The sequence below is a fragment of the Saccostrea cucullata genome, unplaced genomic scaffold, assembly GCF_032062105.1.
Source record: "Saccostrea cucullata isolate Sc308-1 unplaced genomic scaffold, CSIRO_AGI_Scuc_v1 ctg5723, whole genome shotgun sequence".
Classification (NCBI taxonomy): domain Eukaryota; kingdom Metazoa; phylum Mollusca; class Bivalvia; order Ostreida; family Ostreidae; genus Saccostrea; species Saccostrea cuccullata.
Window position 1 is genome coordinate 384 of NW_026929614.1, and position 17,543 is coordinate 17,926.

Consider the following 17,543-nt stretch of genomic DNA (forward strand, 5'->3'; position numbering starts at 1 on the left):
CTCCATATTTCGTCAAAGTTAACACTCGTCAATTTTCGTAAACAAAAAATCGTCAATTTTTCAACTCGTCAATATAACCACGCGTTTACAGTAATTAAGTACCGACCTTACATAAAATTAAAAAAAATCATAACAAATATTGATTAAGTGATCAACAAGGTACTTTTTCAAATGCTATATTTTATATGCATTGCTGAGTATACGTAATGCGTTTCTAACATAAATTTAGATAATCGTCAAAGAGGAAGAATGGCAGGGTTTTCGTTATATGTTTCGAACACATCAAACATACAGAGCGGTTATCTGTGTTACAAGGACGGACCGGAATTACCTCTGTTAGATTTTACCAATGTCTGTACCATTCATGGACGATATGTTACATTTTACAATGAAAGAAATAAGCCGCAATATCCCGCCGGTTACCAGAACACCGTTGTTATTACAGAGTTATGTGAAGTCAATGTGATTGGTAATATTTTGCTACATGTACTATTCTCTATCTAGTTTTATATTTATATAACACTATGTAAATATCTTCAATACAATACTTTTGTTTTGTATTTTAAGGCTGTAAGCAAAATGGATTTTATGGTAGAAACTGTGATCTTGTATGTCCTCTTCACTGCCAAGACAGAAGATGTCATATAATACAGGGAACCTGTCTTGGTTGTACAGCTGGATGGAGCGGAGATTTCTGTAACGAAAGTAAGACTTCATATTTCCTGTGAAGGAGTTTGGAATTAAACCGGATCATAAGTAAAATAAATCATTTTTAAAATGATGAAATTTAAATCAAGATAAAAGTAAGGCAATTTGAAAACTTTTGAATTCCTAAATGCTTCTTTCACTATATCAGTAAGATAATATACAGATTCTGTCATTTGGAAAGCCGATAATAGCTTCTTTAATCTTTGGCTTGCTATTCATGATTTTAAGTAAAAAGTAAAAAAATCAATTATTTAATTATTCATACTTTTAAGAGGATCAATGTAAAGTATTTTTATATTCAAATAGCTTGTATGTTTGGTTACTATGGTATGGAGTGTAAAACAAAATGCTCAGGTCATTGCCTTGCTGGTGCTTCCTGTAATTATATAAGTGGGAAATGCGATCAGGGATGCGAGGGAGGGTGGATAATACCCAGCTGTGATCAACGTAGGTCTCATGTCTCATTTTACGACATTTCATATCTTACTTCTTAACGAAGGAAAAGTAATCTGGTTCAAAATTCATCATTGAACGATCTTTATTTTAAAATTTGCTTCCATTGTCTACTAGAGCTAGTAATGACGATTAATAGAATGTTATTGTGTAAAAATCCAGGGTCATGCATTAGGTTCATATAGTGACTGTGTTATCAATTTGAAAATGGAGAGCTCAAGATAAAGGTAAATGTATTTAATTCACAAACTAATACATTTTGCTTGTCATGTGTCTTATTTTAAGCATGTCATGGTGGATTTTATGGACCTAATTGTATCTATAAATGCAGCAGTCATTGTAAAAATAGTTTACCATGTGACAAGGCAAGTGGGAAATGTGAAAGTTGTGCACCTGGCTACATTGGAAAATTTTGCAATAATTGTAAGTATGATTTGCATTTTTATAAAAACAAAGTGAAAAACAAACTTGCAAATAATTTCTCAAAGACAGTTTTTAAAATTAATATCAGAAGCGATATCTTTGGCATGACTCTTTGTGCTCACGTTTAAAACATAAATACAATGTATACATGTTTCTTCCAGCGTGTTCAAAAGGCACGTATGGTCAAAATTGTTCTGAGATCTGTAATATCAAATGCCGAGGTCAAAACTGCATCCATGAAAATGGTTTTTGTTCTGAAGGATGTGAAGACGGATACCAGGGAAACACCTGTACGGAAAGTATGTCAATAATTATATATAATGTTTATAAACCGACTGCATTCAGAAAGATATTGTAATAACACTCTATAAAAATATTTTTGATGCATCCTTCAAAAATATTCTAAAGGCAAAGCAAGAAACTAACAATTATGATTACGTTCAGAATGAAAGAAAGCTCAATCGCGAATTGGAGATTATAAAAATAAATTAATTTATCCTAATATATAGTTGTACCATGTTTAAAGCTGCAAAAACTTTAATTGTTGTTTATTCCTTCTCGGTTATTCTTCTTTATTTTTTTCAAAAGAGTGCAACGAAGGATGGTATGGGGAAAACTGCTCCAGACGTTGCAGCTTTAACTGCCAAAGGGAAGTCTGTCACAATGTACATGGAGAGTGTAGCTATGGGTGTAAACCAGGATGGACTGGTTCAAACTGCAGTCAAGGTTTGTATATATAAGAAGGTCTACAAATTGAAAAGATTATATAAACTAAGGAAAACATTAATTTATAAATGTATCCAAAATCCGTTTTGTAGGAATTTAGCAAATTTTAAAAGACACTGCATTGGACTTTCAAACCTTTTGATAGATTGTTGATTTAAGCCCCATTTCAAATCCTTTTAGTCATATGGAGACGATATTTTACGCTGGTGAAGGGCTTCAAATTGTACCCAATCCTTAGCGCTTAACTTTCCAATATTAGATCTTCATCTCCTCGCAAGGGTAATAAGAAAGCATACAGAATTTTCTACATTGACTTAAAGACCCAATTTTTTTACCGTACGGTTACCTGAGGAGGGGGAGTGGTCTTAGTAACAGTGGTGTTATTTACCTGGAGACCCCCAATACCCAAGATGTCAAAAATCTATATACACGTAGCATTACACAGGAAGTCTGTGTCTGGTGATCAGGGTCAATATTCCGTGTTTCGTGTCTAAATTTGAGTGAAACTACTTGAAATAATTGAAATATTTCAATAAAAAAAATTTTATAAATACTTTCAGCGGTATATAATGAAGAAAAGAAATTATATACAGAACTATCGTTTTTATATTTAAAAAAAATGACAAATTAAAGAAAAGAACACAGAGTAAAACTACAAAGTAAACATATCTTTTTTTAAATTAAACTTGTGTAAATATCAAAATTAAAAAGAAAATAATAAAATATTCCATTCATAGGTAGCCCTATCCGTCGTGTGAACATATACAATGTACCGTACCACGATTGCATACGTTCTGATCAACAATAGTGTCGAAAATATTCACCATTTCCGGGTGTTCGTGTGTTTAATTTTTTTTCTTGTTTGCAAGATTTCTTTTATACTTTTAAAAATTGATCTTTGGCTGTATATATTCACTTTTTAATTTCGAATATTGGGTATTGACAGATGATAGGAAATTCGAACTAAAAGTTACTATCTCGAAACTCCTAGCTGTTTCTTTACAACGGAACATGGTATAGATTGTATTCATATATAGGTAGATAAAACATGGGCAAACGAATTTTTTATCCGTGCCGTTTGTGCTAAATATCTTTTCTTATTTATCATATTTCAATTTTAATCGGCAATTAGCGTTTCTGTGCACGGAGTGGTCTAAATTCTACAGAGCACACATCGCCTGAAATACAATATAGCCGTTGAGATTAAAAGCAAATATTTTATGAAGTCATGTTTTAATTATCTACTCTCAATTGTTTTTAAAATAAAATTTTACCAAGATTCTTTTTTTAACCCCCGTGTATGAAGGCGACTACATGAAAGTGTTTGACGCGTGACCAGGCAATCGTTTTCAAAGGACACAAACTCAGACTATCAGGTAGCACGGGTAGCTGGCCTGTCAATCAAATCAGAAGCTATTGTTTTTTTTAATGATTGACAGGCGGTAAATTATTGATCTTGAATCAGGTAGATTTTGGGGGCGTTGACATAAAATTGGGTGTTTAATCAGTAATACATTATGACGTCATAGTGGGCAAGATGACGTTTATTTTAGAAAACGAGTTTTTGTGATATTGGTATTTAGATATATCAGAGACGTATAAGAGAGGGACCGCTAACTCATTTTCGCGCCAAATTATCTTCATGTTTTCGCAGCGCCCTCACCGGGAGGCATAGAAAGACTTCCGGTCGTATTAGCTGCAGTGTTTTCATCGAAGTGGGGTAAATATTGCTAATATATTGTATATTTTACTATTTATAGCCTGCATGTCAATAATAATTTACATAAGACATGTAAGGTGGATATCTATGGTGTATTTTTGCAGCTACAAAGAGAAATTAAAAAGATAACACGTATAACATGAGACCATGCATCATGATGTTATCTTGTCGTTGTCGGTACAACATTATTAATTCTGAATAAAAATGTTCTCTTGTTGAAAAGTTGCTCCTTTTATCTTCATAAACATTGTAGACTCAGGCCCTTAGGAACCGGTGAGCAAGGAGGAAAAATTAGCAAGTATACAGGCACGTTTCGTTTTAAAAGGGGGGGGGGTATGTAAATGTAGGACAAGTTATCTTAGTGTACATTTTCAACAGTAAATGGGTACACTGTATATGTTGTGGACCCCCCCCCCCCTTCCCCCATCAATATAATACTGGTATGTGCTATTCGAACATTAGAAACTACCTTTGCTTTAATGTTTCCCTTAAATAAATATTATTTAAAACTCATATGTTTTTCTTTTCCTTTTTTATTTGCTCAACTGAGATTTGTCCCAAAAACTGAAATTCCTTCTCACAAAAGGGGCCTGAGAGTTTCTCAACATTTTAAAGACTTGATCATAGTATTGAGATGTATTATTTACTTTTTTGTATATCCAAGAATGTATAATAAGGATGTTAAATTTTTACATCTTGTAAAGATGAACACTTGTTCATGTAATCTCCAGGTATGTCAGAACAACAGACACAGATCGCAAGCAGAGGAAATGAAGAATGCATAAATTTTTATGGGTGAATTTATCCTGACCACCATAAATCTATTAAGTAAGTGGCAATTTTTACTCATTTATATCACAATAATTTGTTTAAAATGTATCATTTTGCTTCACATGACTGTAAACGTGTTATTTACATCAAAATTTGCATCAGGATTAATATCGAATACATGTACAGTTGTACATGTATTACCTTGATTTATAGAGTGATAATCTTATATGTTCTTTGCGAGGAGATGCTCCGCCTTGCGGTGTCCTTGTTTCATGGGGATTGTTGATCTTTTTTTTTTTTACTGCTTTTGTAGTTTTTTTAAAATATACTGAATAATAAATAATGAACAATTATCCCAGGTTTTACAGGTATATTTCATGGGGCTATTAAATTCTTTTCTTCATTGATTTTGTCTTTTTCATATTTTCAGAGTAACAGTACCTCTCTTGATTGATTCTATAAGATTCTGAAGTTGTTTTCCCAAAAGACCTTGACCTGCTTCATAAGGGTGTTTTTAGTGAGATCCAAGGATGAATAAGACAACAAATAGTTGTTCAGTAAGCTGTAAAGCTTAAAATTGTGTTGCTGCATAAAATATAGCCACACTCAAAATGGCACTGAAACAAACATTGACATGTTGTGTGGTTTTTAACAATACTGCAAATGAATAAGAAATAATATCAGAAACTTTTATGTTTTTTCTGAGCCATCTCTATCCATTGTTTTTGTAAAAAAAAAAAAGAATTAAGACCTCCAAGAATTTAATTAATGAATATTCTTTCCAAACATTTTCCCACTCCTTGGACTGTAAATTCTGAATAAAGAAATGTGTGATGAACATTTCAAATTTCTATGTGATGCACACATGTATAAACTAAAATATACTACATGTACATGTACTAGGCCTAAATGTATGACAATAAATCTAACTTAAACTTAGCCAATGCATATTTTTGTATTTTTTGAACACCTAGTTTTTAGGCTCAAGTGAGCTTTTGTAATGACATTTTGTCTGTTGTATGTCCAACTAAAATTTTCACAATTTCGACTTCTTCTCAAGTACCTCTGGGTCAATTTAAACAAACTGGTGCAAAGCATCCCTGGTTGAAGGGGAGTTTGAATTGTTAAAATGAAGGGCCAAGTTCCCTACAAAGGGAGATGTTCAAGAAGAGACAAAAATAGGGTGGGGTCTTGAAAAAAAATTCACGAACCACTGAGCCAGAAAGTAAAAACTGTGGAAGCATCTTGGGATTAGTGTAGATTCTAAATTGATTAAATCATGACCCCCCCCCCCAGTTGGGCCGGGCCACACTAAGGAATCAAAGTTTTACATAGAAATATATACGGAAAAAAACTTTAAAAATCTTCTTCTCAAGTTGAAGAACCACTGGACCAGAAAACCTGAAACCTACGTGGAAGCATCCTAAGGTGGTGCAAATTCTATATTATTTAATCATGACCCCTGGAGGTAGGGCAGGGTCACAATAAGGAAGCCAAGTTATACATAGAATGTAATCTAAAAGGAAAAATTCTTTTTCTTAGGAACCACAGCCAGAAAAACTTGTGTGAAAGCATCTAGGGTAGTGTAGATTCTAAATTGTTCAATTTATGACCCCAGGGGTAGAATGGGGCCATGATTTAGAATCCAAGTTTTACATGGAAATATATAGGAAAAAACTTTAAAATTTCTCAGGAACCTGGGTCCACAGGTGCTTGACGACAGGAACCCCCCCCCCCCCTTTCGATATAGACCCCTGGGCTTTTTCGACTTTTTTCTTATGAATAATCTTCCATTGACATATTTGTGATAAGATCTATACCAACGTTAACAAATCGAAAAATTACCTAAAACAAATGTTCTATAAAATCTACCCTACATTCTATATATAAAAATCAACTATAGAGAGTGGTTAGAAATTTTGTTATAAAATGTTGGTTTAAGCAAATTTTCTGAATTGATAGGATAGATTATATCACAAATGTGTCATCCATATATATTAAATTTATGTGAAAAAATTCTAATAGGCCCGAGGGTCTATATTAGGGGAGGGGGTGGTCCTGTCCTCAAGCACCTGTGGCTGGGTCAGGAAAGCTGAAACTTATGTGAAAGCATCATGGGGTAGTGTATATTTTAATTTTTTTAAATATGTAAAAATTAGCACGAGTCTAGTACTTAAACATTGTTTTAAAAACCAGTAAATCATACAATGTATGAGTTGCTAGACTAGATTCATGTTACAACATTAGTCTGGTTTCAGGATGGTGTATTTTTTAACTGTATTTTGTTTTGTTTTTTAATGCCAAAATAATGTAGATATATGTAGTTTAAAAAAACAAAAATATAATGATATAGATATATTTTTCTATACAGCAATATAATACACTAAAAAACATTAATTTCAGCCTTTTTTAAAAATAATTATTTAATGAAAGTCTAAAAACAAACAACATGCTGTCATACACCAACCTGAAACCCAACACATCTGTAACACCTACGTATGTATTAAAAACCAAGTAATTGATACATGCACCTGCAATATCAACATTACAAACAAATGAGCTCGTCACAACTGGTCTCATCCTACACTATAAAATACATTTTATAGTGTATTTTTATTGTTATAGTTTTTAAAAGACAGACTGAACAAATGCAACTAGAGACATGGGTTAGATGGATTTAATCTATTTACTGTATTTAAATTTGTTCTCAATGCTTTGTCGTCATACACATGATACAAACGAACGTATCTAATCCTCCTACGATTAATGCCACAAGTAAATTTTGCATAAAATTGAAGTTTTAGCGATGTTTTCTACCCATTCTTATAATGAAACGCCATACTGTTTATAGTTTCTATGCCTCCCGGTGAGGGCGCTGCGAAAATCGGAAGATGATTTTCCATTCGGAGCTCGAATTTTTGAAACGTCATGAAAAATCTAGAGTGCTCCGAAAGAGTCAGCGGTCCCTCTCTTATACGTCTCTGGATATATGTAACTTAACTCTAGAAAATGAATAGAAACATGTTAACATTCACAAAAATATTTCTTTTTTTCATTTTTGTTATGTTGTATCTCTCATTTTGTTTATAATCTACCACTGATGACGTCATATGTGTACATCAAGTGCATGTAACTTGGGAATTAATCCTGTCGTGTAAACATAATTTGGCAACAGTGGCATGTCAAAGATACGTACATTGGAGTTGAGAAGCAAATATCGTGAATATTATGTGAAATTCATTTGGAGTTAAAGTTTATTAAACGGGTATGCTAATTTTTTTTCATCTATTATATTCTATGTTGAAGACAATCAGCCGTATACGTATACCAGTTGGACATTCCACTGTCATTAGTGTCAAAAATATATAGAAGAACAATAGTAAGCTGGATATTTGAAAACATCAGATTTGAATAGATCAAAAGTTTGCCTTTTAAAATACTTGGAAAGTGATCCTAGTATCTCGAGGTTAGCACAGTTTCGCAAAAAATCTCGGGTCATACGTATACAATTCAAAACTTCGTGCTAATGAGTGGAATAATTATTTTACTGACAGGACAGTGGAATTTTAGCAACACTTTTTAGGTATAATATATGTTTTTGACTATATAAGTTACTTTGAAAAAGTTATCAAACTCCGAGGTTCTGTTGTTCTGTTAGTTTTTTTTTGTATTAAGAAACATTTCGCAATTAATTGAAGTAACGTGATGTCGTGTTGATGGTGCAAGTCTTTGCGTTAGACACTCATTATCTTATGCCATAATTAATAATAGTGTACGTTTATCAGCGGTTATGATCAATTGTCAAACTTAATATTCTTTAAAAAGTGTAAATTTCACGCGAATGATTTTTAAGTTTTTCTTAACATACCCGTGTTCTTTTATCCTACGCACAAAGACAGGAACCAATGATGTAGACAAAAGGGATCATTTGTGAACAAGAAATACAATGTATGGATTTTAAACTTTTAAATGTAATATACTTATTAACTAACAGGGTTTTGATTGATGTCTAGTTTCATCATTACCGCATGTGAATTGTTTTTCTACTAGAGGACTCAATACAAAAGCTTCTACTAGAATGTCACCGGTCCATACCATTATAATATACTACAGATCTTAATGTTTTTGTCTTATGTTGCACGACATTGCTGTTATTAATGAATGTAGAGTCGTCTTTTCTATATCTATATACATGTTAACGAAAGAAATAATGGAAATATTTTTAATCATGGGATTTTTCCGTTCAGAAGGAACATATGTTACATTTAGTCCTGTTCTTGTCTACACTCTTTCAGCAAATCTAAGATCTATTACTAATTCATACATATCAAACAGTTATGGAATGAGTATTAGGGAAATACCAAATTTATGTTTCCTCGAAGGGGTGGGGGGTTTCCCAGGGGTGTCGAATAGTTTCCTTCTTAGGGGAACTATAAATTGCTTTTTTCCAAGTTCACTTTTCATAACTGCTGTATTAATTATACCGAAACAATCATAAGATATTTATTAAACTAGAGACTAAGATGTTTTAAAAGCAATATAGAGGCATATAAACTGTCATAAATGAATGTGAAAAATATCGGTAGCTATCTAATATATTAATACCTTTGAATAAAAATATAAGTTTAATGAACATCAAAATAATTTTACTATGTATTTAGAAGTATTACTGTTTTATTTTCTCGTCAATTCCGGGATGATTCTATTATTGTATGCCATATTTACATCGCTTATAACATAACGCCATAGACTCGAGATCTCTTGAACGCTCCCTCTACTGTTTATTTTAAATGATTAAGATATTCATGAGGAAGTAGTTCCAATGAGTAGCTCTTATTTTCAGAGTGTATACCCCAGATGAGGAAAATAGTCTCATCTCAAAGAAAAAGGCAGTATAATGGAATTGATTTAATATAGAGTAATAACAGCTAGTAGAGGTATAAGAAAAAACACATCTGGTATGGATAGTTTTTTTTAAACTTTTGTCTGTATTATTTTCCAGAAATCCTCAAATCCTAAATTTATTAATTCGTTCAAGAATAAAACTGTATGTTTGACTTTTATTCACTTTTATTCAGTTCTGTTTTCCTTGTAGCATGTGGTGAAGGATTTTATGGTAATAACTGCTTAAAAAGGTGTTTAAATTGCCTCAACAACGCATGTTATCCTGTCAACGGTATTTGTATTCAGGAGTGCACTGATGGTTATATTGGTCAAAGATGCGAACAACGTATGTCATTATTTATTGATCAAAATTCACAAGACCTAATTTTTCTAATAAAAAACAGATAGTTTTGAAGCATGCTTAACTCATATGTTTAAAATCTTGTTTCCTAAGCTTGCTTACATGGATGGTTTGGTCGAAATTGTTCCCAATTGTGTCACCTTAACTGTAGAAACAAGTCATGTGACAACGTTCAAGGCGTATGTACATACGGTTGTGAGGCAGGATGGACGGGTTTAAACTGTTCAGAAGGTAAAAGGGTACAATTAACACTTTTTGTTGAATATTTGAATTGATATGACAATTAAAAGAAAGTTTTACTTGTTTTGCTGTTGTATACACATATGCATATTTCACACCTTATTTCGAATATTTAAAAGAGTGCAATGATGGAAGGTATGGAGAGGACTGCGAACAAATTTGTGGTAAATGTGCTTTCAACAACACGTGCAACAGGACAAATGGGGCTTGTCTAATTGGTTGTGCAGAACCATTTACAGCAGTTAAATGTGACAAAAATACGAAAAGTGAGTATATTTACGTAATTCATGACTTATTATATTTAATTATTTGTTCTCTCTCTTTCTCCCTCTCTCTCTCTCTCTCTAAAAAATCGAAACCTTTCGTCTACAATATGTAAAATTTAAACAAACTCTTCCCTGTTTTATACCCATCTTTGAATTTTTTTTAACTCTGAATAGATGAAGTTTTGTTGCATTTCTTTTGTAGCGTGTCTTAAATCGGCAGCTGGTAATCTTTCTGAGAGTGATTCTTATTACGGTTATGTCATAGCTTTGTCAGTAGCGTTAGCTGTTTTAATAGTCATCAATGTATCTACTATTTTAGTCATACTCCGAAGGTAAGTATATCATTATCGTTTAAGTCAATATTAATCAAATGTATGTTTCAAAAATCAGTTTTAAAATGTTATAATTAAATTTCTTAGTAAAACACTAACTTTTATTTTTCTTGAGTAGGAAATACATTCAAAATGGATTGGAAGCATCAAGACAGTATGCTGAATGTGATGACGTATGTCCTACAAAGACTGAAAATACACATACCTATCAGGACCTTAATGCTATAAATAGTGAGGATAATACCTATCACAATCTTTCGTTTGAAAATACTCTGTAGAATAAATAAATAAATATGATAAGTTCATAACAAATGTCTTCATTGATTTTGTCAATATTCTCTTTAGAATGTTTCAGTCCTCAAAATGTAAATGTATTAATCATTTAAAATTATATACTGTAAATTGCTTATGTTCACGAGAACTTTATTTTCGCATCATCAGTCGAGACAGTTTGTTTTCAAAAATATCGATCGCGTATATCGGCATACCTTAAGATCATAAAGAGAAGTATCCAAAATTCACTTTCTGTCTTGCTAATAAAGTCAATGCCTACCCGGAGAAAACAGGTTTTATGATATTTTAGCGATCTACTGTATAGAAAAATTATGTTTTAAATCCTGATACGATACATTTAATAATCTTTGATACTCCATATTCCTTATTTTTTGCAAGTTCTTATGAGTCTTATTTGAACGGGTTTTTCAACAGCAAATCGCGAGAATAATAATTTGCAAATGGAGAGTTGATCAAGAGATTTTACAGAGATTTCAGCACCATAAACATAAAGGCGAATAATTTTATTACATGTGTACTGTTTCGCTCGAAATTACGTGATCTTTAATTACACGCGTATATTTAAAAATCTATCGTATACTTATAGAGATATATTGTAAAAGTAAATTTATGCAGATACTAACTATATTCAATCTCAAAGGCCGAATTAAAAATAACAGTGTATGAGAAGAGCATACGAAGACTTTTAAAGCATCAGATGTGTGATCAGGTGACATAGAGCAGTAGGTTTCTCCTACTTACCAGTTACACACGATGTGTACTCCATCTTATTGATCTGGAAATAATGGAAAAGTCCCTTGACAATTTAGAGTGGAAATGATACAAACTTCCATTAAGAGTTAAAATGAATGAAAAAATTCATATTGATGAAAGATTTAAATTGCTAACAGGATCATTGTATCAAGACTTTCAACTTACCAAATGATGAATTTAGACGATACTGTTGATGTTAATATTTCATCAACTTGCTTGTCAATAATTCACCTGGCTTCAAAAACTATAACTTTACATCTTGATTTTGAACACTATTGGAACATGTGGAACCATTCTATTAATGATGCCTTTTTTGAAGGGTAAAAGTTAATTTGATACATCAAATAAAAACCATTGTCAACCGACGCTTTAGCGGATGTTGACCATTGTTTTCCGATTTGTGTCAATGTCAACTGTTACCCTCTAGACCACGCACCATTTATATTTTATTATAGTGAATTGCTTATTGATTGAGGATGTTTGAAAACAATAAATCATGTCTATCGTCTTTACGTTCACGTTTATTGAGCTTTCATACTTCCCGCTTCTATTTTCTAAGCAAAAAATATTGGAACAAGTTGCTGTCCTTTAAAAAAAGGACTACAATTTGTGGACCATATGCATGTTTTTTTAACCGAAATTCAATCAAAGAAAATTTGTAAATTTTATTGGATATTTATGTAGGTTCGTTCGCATTTTCTACAGTGATCTCTCTACTTTGACCGATAGTACTTTCATAGCAAAATTGTTAAATTTAATCTCCGATTGGCATATAGTTTTGTTAATTTCAAATCCAGGCTATTTTGATACATATATAACCCATAATGGCTGGTAATTAACATATACCTGAACTGAATTGAACAGAACTGATTTTTTTCCAGTTTCAAAATTCAGTTCAGGTCTATAGTACGCAGATTTTTCTTCTGCCGCCCCCCCCCCTCCCCCACATTGAATACCGTTGCTAAAGGCTTGTATCAAGCTGTATTTGAATCCATATATATCAATTTTTTTTCGAGCTTTGATGCACAAAATTAATGCCGGTGAAAAATTCTTTATCTTTTAAAAACCTACAACTAGTATGTATGAAGTTTTTAATTTTAATTTTTAATCTATAGATAGATAACTTAATAACTTGAATTAAAAACTCAATTCAATGACTTATAGATAACTTAACAACTTGAATTAAAAACTTCATCCAACGACTAGTTCTAGGTTTTTAAAAGATTCAACGACTAGCTAATTGTAAGTTCTTCATACTTTTTAAAATACTTGTGCCATAGATTAAATGTTTAGTTCGTGTTTAAAAGTATGTGTACAAGATTAAAATTTTGATCCGCCAATGAACTCTCAATCGCATCATCTTGGGTCTTTCTGTCAAATGTCGGAAAGCTAGTCGAAGTTGCGATTGGTGAAGCGGAGTCAGCCGAAGATTGCCGATTGGAAATCTCTAGAATTCTCGCGCATGCGTAGGCGCGAATGCCCAGAGCATCCTGTTAAGCCTCGCTTATATATTTACTGCGTGGATCTCAGGGTCCACGCTAAAAGATTACGTGACCTATTTATTGTTTATTTGATACCAAAAAATACTTTATCATCAAGGTTCGCTTAGTTAAACCCGCACTTTCTAAAGAAAGTTCGGGTATATTGTTGTTACTCATGTCAGTCCGTCTGTCACACTTTTCTTCCCTGAACTCCTCCTACATTTTACACAGTAGCTTAATCATCTTCTGGGAGATGGTTGGTGGTGTCATGTAGATGTGCAGTAAGGTTTCGGAATTTTGATTTTGCCCCGGGGGGTCAAATGGGGGTCGAAAAATGACGTTTTTTATGCAAAAAGCCCCTTCTTCCCTGAACTCCTTCTACATTTGACTCAGCAGCCTAATCATCTTTTGGGAAATGGTTGGTGGTGTCATGAAGATGTGCAGTAAGGTTTCGGAATTTTGATTTTGCCCCGGGGGGTCAAATGGGGGTCGAAAATGACGTTTTTTTATGCAAAAAGCCCCTTCTTCCCTGAACTCCTTCTACATTTTACTCAGCAGCCTAATCATCTTTTGGGAGATGGTTGGTGGCGTCATGTAGATGTGCAGTAAGGTTTCGAAATTTTGATTTTGCCCCGGGGGGTCAAATGGGGGTCGAAAATGACGTTTTTTACGCAAAAAGCCCCTTCTTCCCTGAACTCTCTTTACATTTGACTCAGTAGCCTAATCATCTTTTAAGAGATGGTTGGTGGTGTCATGTAGATGTGCAGTAATGTTTCCGAATTTTGATTTTGACCAGGGGGGTCAAATGGGGGTCGAAAAATGACATTTTTATGCAAAAAGCCCCTTCTTCCCTGAACTCCTCTTACATTTGACTCAGCAGCCTAATCATCTTTTGGGAGATGGTTGGTGGTGTCATGTAGATGTGCAGTAAGGTTTCGGAATTTTGATTTTGCCCCGGGGGGTCAAATGGGGGTCAAAAAATGACGTTTTTTATGCAAAAAACCCCTTCTTCCCTGAACTCCTTCTACATTTGACTCAGCAGCCTAATCATCTTTAGGAAATGGTTGGTGGTGTCATGTAGATGTGCAGTAAGGTTTTGGAATGTTGATTTTGCAATGGGGGTCGAAAATGATGTTTTTTATGCAAAAAGCCCCTTCTTCCCTGAACTCCTTCTACATTTTACTCAGCAGCCTAATCATCTTTAGGAAATGGTTGGTGGTGTAATGTAGATGTGCAGTAAGGTTTCGGAATTTTCAGTTTGCCCCGGGGGAGTCAAATGGGGGTAGAAATTTCTTCTTTCTTTATACCCGCACTTTCTAAAGAAAGTTCGGGTATATTGTTGTTACTCATGTCCGTCCGTCCGTCTGTCACACTTTTCTTCCCTGAACTCCTCCTACATTTTTCACAGTAGCTTAATCATCTTTTGGGAGATGGTTGGAGGTGTCATGTAGATGTGCAGTAAGGTTTCGGAATTTTGATTTTGCCCCAGGGGGGTCAAATGGGGGTCGAAAAATGACGTTTTTTAATGCAAAAAGCCCCTTCTTCCCTGAACTCCTTCTACATTTTACTCAGCAGCCTAATCATCTTTTAGGAGATGGTTGGTGGTGCCATGTAGATGTGCAGTAAGGTTTCCGAATTTTGATTTTGCCCCAGGGGATCAAATGGGGGTCGAAGCATGACGTTTTTTTATGCAAAAAAAACCCTTCTTTCCTGAACTTCTCTTACATTTTATTCATCAGCCTAATCATCTTTTGGGAGATGGTTGGTTTGGTCATGTAGATGTGCAGTAAGGGTTCAAAATTTTGATTTTGCCCAAGGGGATCGTATGGGGGTCGAAAAATGACGTTTTTTATGCTAAAAGTCTCGTCTTCCCTAAACTCCTTCTACATTTTACTCAGCAGCCTAATCATCTTTTTGGAGATAGTTGCTGGTGTCAAGAAGATGTGCTGTAAGGTTTCAGAATTTAGATTTTGCCCCGGGGGGTCAAATGGGGGTCGAAAAATGACGTATTTTATGCAAAAAGCCCCTTCTTCCCTGAACTCTTCTTACATTTTATTCAGCAGCCTAATCATCTTTTGGGAGTTGGTTGGTGGGGTCATGTAGATGTGTAGTAAGGTTTCTGAATTTTGATTTTGCTCCGGGGCGTCAAATAGGGGTCGAAAAATGACGTTTTTTATGCAAAAAGCCCCATCTTCCCTGAACTCTTCTTACATTTTATTCAGCAGCCTAATCATCTTTTGGGAGATGGATGATGGGGTCATGTAAATGTGTAGTAAGGTTTTGGAATTTTGATTTTGCCCCGGGGTGTCAAATAGGGGTGGAAAAATGATGTTTTTTATGCAAAAAGCCCGTCTTCCCTAAACTCCTAATTCATATTACACAGTGGCCTAATCCTCTTTTGGGAGAGTTCACTCTTTTGAAATTTTGGTAAAACATCAAGGTCAAGGCGTAAAAAATCATAGCATGTTGGGAAACATCTTGTTATGGGTAATGTACACTTGAAATGTGAAAGTCGTATCTCTTCTCAATCAAAAGGAAATACAACATTATTGAAAAGTAAGTTGAACTTCAAGGTCAAGGTCACAGAGTCAAAAAGTCATGATAGATTTGGAAAGGTCTTATCACAGGTAATATGAATTCTCTTTCATTTATCTTTCAAAATGATCAATTTAAAACAATTAATTTGTTCATGACAGTAGGTCAAACTTCAAGGTCATGGGTAATAAAAATCATAGTGTATTTAGAATGATATTGTCCCATTAAATACTAATACACATGTTTAATATAAAAGTCCTGTCTCTTCTCATTCAAAATATATGACTATGATGACCAAGGTTAAACTTATTGTGACAGATGGATAGACTGACAAACAAATAAGATTTAATGTGTCCTACCTTTAGCGAAAATGGGGGACAATAAATGTCCTTGCTGTTCTTGAGAAGAAGATTTATGTTGGAAAAAGTCCCCTGCATATTTACATGTAAATTGGTTGAAATTGGCTCAGTGGTTCTTAATTCAGAAGTTAAGAATGTAAAAAGTTTGCAGAAAAACAGATGGACGACAGAAAACAGTACATTTCAGAAAACAGTATGCTTGTAAATAGTTAATCAAGGTGCTTTGGGTAGCAAAATAAAGCTAAACTGGTATATCTAATTCATCCGCAGAGCTTAGTATATTTTAATATGCACAACCTTTTCAACTCTTACAATAATTATTTTCAAAATATTTATATCACCATGTCTGATTCAAGGGAGAACTTGAGATATGACCAGAAGTATATCTGTTGAATATAAAATATGTACATGTATACTGTGTGTTTTTTTCTTTTAGTAATTTGTTTGTTTGTTGTGACAGCAAGTGTTATGGCAGCTTTTGGCAAAGGTTGAAGTTTCTCAAATGTAAGTCAAACTCCAAGGTCAAGGTCAAAGTGTCAAAATTGTTGGTATCAAAGGGAAAGTCTTGTCACAAGGAATACACATGTGAAATAAGAGAGAAATTCCTAGTACTTCCTCATCTGTTCAAAAGTCATTGCCAAGGTTAAAGTTAAGTTGGATTCAACTCTAGGGTCAAGGTCAAAAATATTTATACCTGTTGAAAGTTCACAATGATTATACATGTTAAGCATGAAAGTCCTAGCACCAACTGTTCAAAACTTAAATTAGGCCAAGTTTAAGGTATTTTTCTTGTAAAAGTGGGTCAAACTCCAAGGTCAAGAGATCAAGAGGTCAAAATTGGTGGTACCCATTAAAAGGTTTTGCCAAAAGAAATTTACCTATGAAATGTGGAAGCCATGTGTATAGCCCAATCCACTTAAAACTAAAATATGGGCAAGGTTAAAGTTTCTGTGAACAGACAAACAGACATACATGTATAAACACAGGAAACAAAATATGTATATATAGTCAAATGGAAAAATTTTCTACTATTATGGAGTCATAAGATCATTTGTCATTTCAAGTTACAGGGAGTCAGTGGCTAGGGAGATCAGACACCCCCTCCCCCCCCCCCTTGAATTTGCAGTTATTTAGATAAGACTATTTACTGAAGAGAATAAAAATGACTTTGGACATCCTCCCCCTTAGAAAACAGGGACCTCACCATCATTATTTTTATTATTATTTTTTTATTTGC

The 17,543-nt window shown here is 33.7% G+C and overlaps 1 protein-coding gene and 1 long non-coding RNA gene across 2 annotated transcripts; both read left to right on the forward strand.

Moving 5' to 3' along the window:
- The first annotated feature begins 235 nt into the window (after nucleotides 1-235).
- On the forward strand, nucleotides 236-11,193 carry LOC134281447 (multiple epidermal growth factor-like domains protein 10). Its single transcript, XM_062763912.1, has 11 exons — nucleotides 236-469; nucleotides 568-705; nucleotides 1,015-1,155; nucleotides 1,447-1,584; nucleotides 1,746-1,883; nucleotides 2,173-2,310; nucleotides 9,897-10,031; nucleotides 10,140-10,277; nucleotides 10,406-10,552; nucleotides 10,755-10,884; nucleotides 11,003-11,193. The coding sequence occupies exons 1-11, from the start codon at nucleotides 250-252 to the stop codon at nucleotides 11,160-11,162; spliced, it is 1,623 nt and encodes a 540-aa protein (XP_062619896.1). The 5' UTR covers nucleotides 236-249; the 3' UTR covers nucleotides 11,163-11,193.
- On the forward strand, nucleotides 4,766-5,740 carry LOC134281445 (uncharacterized). Its single transcript, XR_009995090.1, has 2 exons — nucleotides 4,766-4,858; nucleotides 5,232-5,740. It is a non-coding gene; the product is annotated as an uncharacterized LOC134281445 (long non-coding RNA).
- Nucleotides 11,194-17,543: the final 6,350 nt, after the last annotated feature.